General features: G+C 31.9%; 1 protein-coding gene across 1 annotated transcript; it reads left to right on the top strand.

Moving 5' to 3' along the window:
• Window positions 1-1248: 1248 nt before the first annotated feature.
• LOC111692710 (location of vulva defective 1-like) lies at window positions 1249-5459 on the top strand (the record flags this gene model as incomplete). Its single annotated transcript, XM_023456807.1, has 4 exons — window positions 1249-1969; window positions 2026-2879; window positions 3183-3327; window positions 5261-5459. Coding segments are annotated over 4 exons (1854 nt in total), but the record flags the coding sequence as incomplete, so codon positions are not given.
• Window positions 5460-7006: the final 1547 nt, after the last annotated feature.

The raw sequence follows: 7006 nt of genomic DNA, 5'->3' as shown, positions 1-7006 counted from the left end.
ATGTATAAAATCAATAATAAAGTTTATAAAAATAAAGTTCGGTTATTTTCTGAACAGTCCTCGTACCTAGATCTCCTTTTCTTTAGAGTACTGGGACAATACCAAATAACTAAATATTGGAATAAAATTTTAACGTTTGCAAAAAGTATTAAAAAATAATTTAATATATAATATACCTAGTTGTTTTCAAGATATGCGTTTTCTTTTAAAATTAAATGTTATTTACACAATGTTAATCATTATTTTACCAAATTCACAAAATTTGTGTGCAACTGATGATGCTATAAAAATTAATTAAAATGTTGGTAGAGGAAAAGAGATTAAATATTACCCGACAATTTTTGTAAAACAAAGTGTGAAACATTGTTAATTTTTCAAGTGAATCATTTCTTTAACAATGTAACACAATAATGGGTCTCCTTGATAACTTAAAGGATGGTTAATGGGGTACTCTACCAGAAAGTAATAATTAAATTGCCTATTGTATCATAGAATTTTTAAATGAATTATACCCACCTATTGGAATTGCATTTGGGGCAAGACATACAGCTTTATTTTTATAAAACATCGATGTAAATGAAAATACAATCTTTGTACGATTGCCCTGAATTAATATCAAAAGGAACTGAATGTAATCCATTTGATAATACAACTTATATGATCAATAGAGGGCTTAAATATGCTGTATTCCTTAAAGGAAGATTAAGTAATTACAATTTTTTAACTAAATACTTATACGTATTATGAAAATAGTTATATTCATTCTTTTGTGATTTGAAATGTGATGTTTTCTTTGGTATTATAGTTCTACATTAGTTCATATTAAAAACGGGATATGTTAATATAAAGATATATTTATCGCCCTATACTATATTATACCTTCCTTTTTACTAAACAAAATTAATTCATCAGCAGGCACTAAAATATAGATAGAAATATATTTCTATGTTTCATATAGATCAACCTCATTTTTGCACGGAAATGTAAGTTTTACTAGTGTGCGATGCACTAATAGTACTCGTATAAATGTGACCTTCATGGTGATGACTACAGTCAACTCTGCTTCATTTAAATTCATGGCATTGTGTCTTGGGCGTATCATATATGATACAATGCACTTATTAGAGGTACCTTCATGAATATACTTGTATATTATCTACAAATGAAACAGACATTATATTCACCGATTCAATTGATTTAGTGATAACTAAGTTATTCTGATATGTATTGATCTGATCTTAATTTTAGAGCTACTTCATACCAAAAGAAGGCTTCCTAGCTGGTCTGACTTTGAATCACGAAAATGTTACATTAAGACCAGAATATGAAGACATTTTAAGGTTTTACGGATATGATACTGCTACATTCAATAACGCCTTGTATCCTCAACCAGAAACATCAGAGGCGCCAGAGACAACGACTGGAGAAATCACCACGATAGAATCACAGGTCACGACTGAATCACAGGTCACGACTGAATCACAGGTCACAACAGAAATAGGAAGAAACGATGCTATGGAGATGACAACAGAAGCCATTACAGCATCTACGGTACCTTCAGAAACGACGACATTAGTAGTATCTACTGAGAAAGCTACAACACTGCCAGAGACAACTAGTATAAGGACTATAGAGGAAACAACATTATCAATTGAACAAAGTACAACTACTGCACTACCACTAACTACTGAAACAAAAACAACAGAGGTAACAACTGTACAAGTAACTACAATCGCAATTGAGCCCACTACTGAAAAAGTGACCACTCCAATAACTGAAGGAAGTACAACTCCAAGTTCTGTAACTAGTTTGTTGACAACCACACAAGACAGTACTTCTGAAAGAGATATTACACTATCAATTAGTACTACGGAAGAAACTTCTACAACTGAGGTGGCAAATATACCGGAGGTTTTACCTTCTTCTGAATTACCAACGAGTACAAGCACTGTGGAATCAACGGAAGCAGGTACAAGCATTCGTAAGTTCTTCATAGTCATATTTTCACAAACTTTACTTTTTTAGATACCACTAATTTACCAACAACATTACTGACATCAACGCAGAGTAGCAGTTCACTCTCTTCGGAGACAACTATTGGCAGTACTATCCCTGACTTAACCTCTACAACAACAACAGAACCTGTTACTAATACAGATGTTTTCACGCCAACCACAACTATAATTGAAGATTCTGTAAGCACCCTTTTTACAGAGAGCACTACCACTCAACCTGTTGTTACTGATACGACTACACCTTTTGCTACAGACTCAACTACAGTTAATACTACTCCAACTGACACCAGCACTGAAAAGGATAATAAAGATAATGAAATTGACAGTACTGATGCCTCTGTAGATGATGTTGGATTCGGTGGCATTTCCAAGCGAAAGGTACGATCTGGTGCGTCTAGAATTAACCAAACCAATGTGGTGCAACTTAACATAAGAAATTCAAATTTTGAGTTTAAAAGGAACAGTCGATCCGTAGTCGACTACTTACTAGCAAGGTACTACGATGATCAGTTCAATTTTCATAATCCTGAGCCCTACGTTCCAGACGAACAACCAAGTTTTCTTATTTACGGTAAATACAGGGAATACAACATTAATTTTATGAAGTACAACACTATACTTCCCTTTCATTATGAGCCGCATTTGAACGCTTTGGCTTTAAGTTTTCCCTTGGACAGCACCAAATACTACCTTTTGTTGCTACTACCAGTGGATGACACTGGCATCGATAAGCTGATATGCGATTTGCGTTTAAATGGAAGCTTAAAATATATCATCGCAAATCTGAAGTACAGGCATGTTATTGCCACGATACCTAGCTTCAATCTGAAGGGTTATGTCACTCTGACTCCCAGTTTTCAAAAGGTAAGTTTTACATTTATGGAAATGTTATTAAATCGTACTGGGTAGCTGATCATCTAAAGGAAGTTTCTCCCACACAGTTTTTGTGTTTTGTCTGAATACTATTTTTATTAATAAAAAAACTATATGTAACGATAACCAGTAGTTCAGTAGTTTGCCATCAAAAAACAGAAATCATTTAGATTGATCAGGTTTATCTATTTTAGTTGCGATCCCATCATGACAAGTTAAAACATGTTATTTCTTATTAACATATGTTCATGTTATTATTTCTGTTTGCTGCATTTATATTCTTTATGATTGCAGTTGGGCATAAGAAAAGTTTTCGAACCAAGACAAGCAGATTTTTCACCGATGACAAGTCAAAGGGGAATATACGTAACCAATATTGAGCAAGCCATTACCGTAAATATAAGAAATTATGTAGACCCAAATGCTATTCCAGATCATAGTAAGTATCTGCATAATTTTTCGTAAACAAACTCAGAGTGAAAATGTTATACACTATAAAACACTGAAAAAATCTAATAAAACCGCTGACATGTTGTTAAACGCGACAATAAATTTCAGTTTATTACCCCTAATTGATGGTTCGTTTGTCTTTGCTTTTATAATTCAGGCATCGTAAAGGTATTAATATTTAATCAGTTGTGGTGAATAACATTGAAAGGCTAGCCGATGACTATCTTCTGAAACCACGGTTTCACCTATTGGCACTTGGAATGTCTAGCAGTGTTATTGACCTTGTACATTTTGCAACATTAAGTTCTTCAATCAATTCTGCTTGATGATAATATCCTTTAGACGGTTAATTTTTTACGAGCAGATTACAAAAAAGTGTTTTAATTATTTAGTTATTTAACTGGGAAGACCAGAAATAATTTTACCCACATTACGGTACATTGTTTTAGCGTTATTCTAATAGCTTTTATAAAAAAAGCACTTCATCACATTTTTATATTTATTTAAAGATTTGCCTTTTTAAATCACAGCTGGCGATTAAATTTCATCAACCTCATAAGAAGTGTGCGGAAAGTTCCAAACAAACATAAATGGACAAACAGGTTTAAAAGAAATGCAGTGAATAAATTCAAAATAAGAAGAGTTTCTTCTTGGAAGTCGATAATCAATTGCTTGTGGCAAAATATGCGATCGCTATATTTCTTTATACACATAAAATGTCATTAATACACGAACGATCATCGGCGCAAGAGGTCAATACTCGAGATCCATTTTCAAAAAATTAATATTAAGTCTAAAACAAAATGCATATTTTTTCTCATTGATAGTGTTTCTTCTGAAATATATATACATTATGTGTTCATTCAAGCTTATGATTATTGGTTTAACTCAACTTGTCATTTTCCAATTTAACTGCAGAAGGTTCGGAAAAAAAAATCCGACATTGACAAGTGATGACAAACATTTAACTAACTATACAGTAATTTTCTTGTCATTCTACCATCAGCGACTAAAGTTAATTTAGAAGGAATGGAAGTTTCATTTCGAGACACAGGTGTAACAGTGATGTTGGGACAAATTTTAAAGAAATCTCGTTGAAATAAACNTTCATTCTGTAGGTTTTTGTTTTAAAAATTTAGTCGGTTAACTTCATTTAGAAGCATCTTTTTCCATAACATTATTTATTTATTAACTGATTTCAACAACCTTATTTTATCAGATATTATTATTCAAATTTATGACTAAAGTGCTAAAAGAACGTTATTATTAAATACTTTTTTGAGGGTAAAAATGCCAATGGATTTTTATACAAAATTTTTTGAAGTATTTATTCTCTACAGTACCAGTATAGAGTATTTTTTTTAACCTCAACTGAAAAGTAAAAAATTCCTACATTTGTGTTTTGAAGTAATAAGTAATTTTTACCTTAAAAAATGTCGGTTAGCCATAGCTTTTGAATTATAAAATGAAGAGGTCGCCGGAATCAGTCATTAAATAAAAAAGTTACGAATGAGATGAGACCTGAAATCGAACACAGCATATGTTCTCTTATACGAGAACAAACAAAGCGATTTTGTAATTTAAGGTGACAAAATATTCTCCCCGTAAATCAAAACATTTGTACGTAATAAAAATAGGTTAACCGTTTAATTACTAATGTTGACGCAATTAACCTTAAAAAAAACAGAACGCCCTCAAACGCGTTGCGAAACAATTAAAATGAAAGAAATGCCTCGCTTCTTCCGGTGAATAATTGTCTGATAATTGCAGATATTGTTCAGGTTAAACACTAAGCAAGACTGTCGAATTACAAAACGTCTCATTAAGTTTAAGCAAGCATCTCTGGCAAATAATCTAAAAATAAATGCCAACGTTTCAGTCATTCAGTCAAGGAAACAATTAAATGTTACCCTCTTTCACAGGAAACTTACACCGGTATGACCCGGTGCACTTCAAGGCTGACCATCCTTTTCTGTACTTCGTCATCGACTCAGACATCCACGTCACCCTCATGGCAGGCAAGATCGTCAACCCCCTTAATTCCAGGATTAGTTAAGTCTAGTCTAGGATACGTTCTAAGCTATACTACATTTGTACATATCAATAAAGTATTTTTTGTAATGAAGTGTTATTACTGTAAAAAATTTACTTTTTGACAGTCGGAGTACACTTAGCTGTGTTAACCAAAATAAGTATTTAGTACAAAAATACACATATCAATAATTATAATTAACAATTCGAAAAATTAATATTTTTCCAAATCAATACGTATGATTTTTTTTCAGTTAATGTTTGGGAGAGGAACGTCGTTATAAGTTTTGAGAACAAGAAAAAAATAGTTAAGCTGTATCACCCTGTATCTTAAAATGTTTGCGGACGTATGTCCATACAAACTTATTTTTGGCCAAAAAATGGCCTACACAGTTACTATAGAATTTCTTTTTAAAAAAAGACGTATATTTTATTATTACCAAATTTTTTAGGTGCTTGTGGTATTTGACTTAAAGAATAACAGGTGAGCGATTCACCCCTAAAAAAAAAAGACATGAACCGACTAAATTTTATTAACATATGTTCATGTCATTATTTCTGTTTGCTGCATTTATATTTTTTATGATTGCAGTTGGGCATAAGAAAAGTTTTCGAACCAAGACAANGCGGTTAAATATTGATAATCTTTTGATATAAATAGCTGCGAAATAGAAAAAATATGCAGTGGAATATTTATAAACTTCAAACACAAACTGACATTTGTTACTATAGTTGGTCAATCTAGGGACTTTAGTATTTATAAAATTGCAGGTCGCCCTCTGCTAGTGTGACCGAATTAAAAATATCTAATCGAGTGGCTGTGCATATGTACCACTCTGCTAATTGTCGTGTATAATCTACAGAGCGATACTTTTTTTGGAATCACAATAACAAGTAACCACACAAGGAACCACAACCAAGTAAAACTCAAGTCCGTCTTCCATCTACCATAAAACATATAAAACAAATTTAATGAGTGGCTAAAAAAAATAGTTAAGCTGTATCACCCTGTATCTTAAAATGTTTGCGGACGTATGTCCATACAAACTTATTTTTGGCCAAAAAATGGCCTACACAGTTACTATAGAATTTCTTTTTAAAAAAAGACGTATATTTTATTATTACCAAATTTTTTAGGTGCTTGTGGTATTTGACTTAAAGAATAACAGGTGAGCGGTTCACCCCTAAAAAAAAAAGACATGAACCGACTAAATTTTTAAAACAAAAACCTACAGCATGAAACTTTTTTTATTTTATAGTGTATTTTTCTGATAATTTACGTATCTTTTTTTATATTTTTCGACGTGGTCACTCATTTGTTATAAATAAAAAAGTTGTAAAAAAAAATACTCGCCGAATGGCGTTGAAAATAGTTTTTAATAATAATAATCGTAAAATGGGCCAAAATAAACACTTTTTGTTCTTTGACAAAAATTCGAAAAATGCTTTGTTTCCGAGATATTTACAATTTAATGTGAAAAGTGACGAAATCGACAAACCTTCGGGATTTTTTCTCAAAAACCACTGAACAGATTTTAATTCTAAAAAATGCATAATAATCGGCGGATTTTCTACTTTAAGATATATTTTTTTTGGTATGGATCAACACGCGTGTCAAAAAATGACATTTTTAACAT

Source organism: Anoplophora glabripennis, unplaced genomic scaffold (assembly GCF_000390285.2).
Source record: "Anoplophora glabripennis isolate ALB-LARVAE unplaced genomic scaffold, Agla_2.0 scaffold2839, whole genome shotgun sequence".
NCBI lineage: Eukaryota > Metazoa > Arthropoda > Insecta > Coleoptera > Cerambycidae > Anoplophora > Anoplophora glabripennis.
This window is presented reverse-complemented; position numbering and strand designations above follow the sequence as displayed.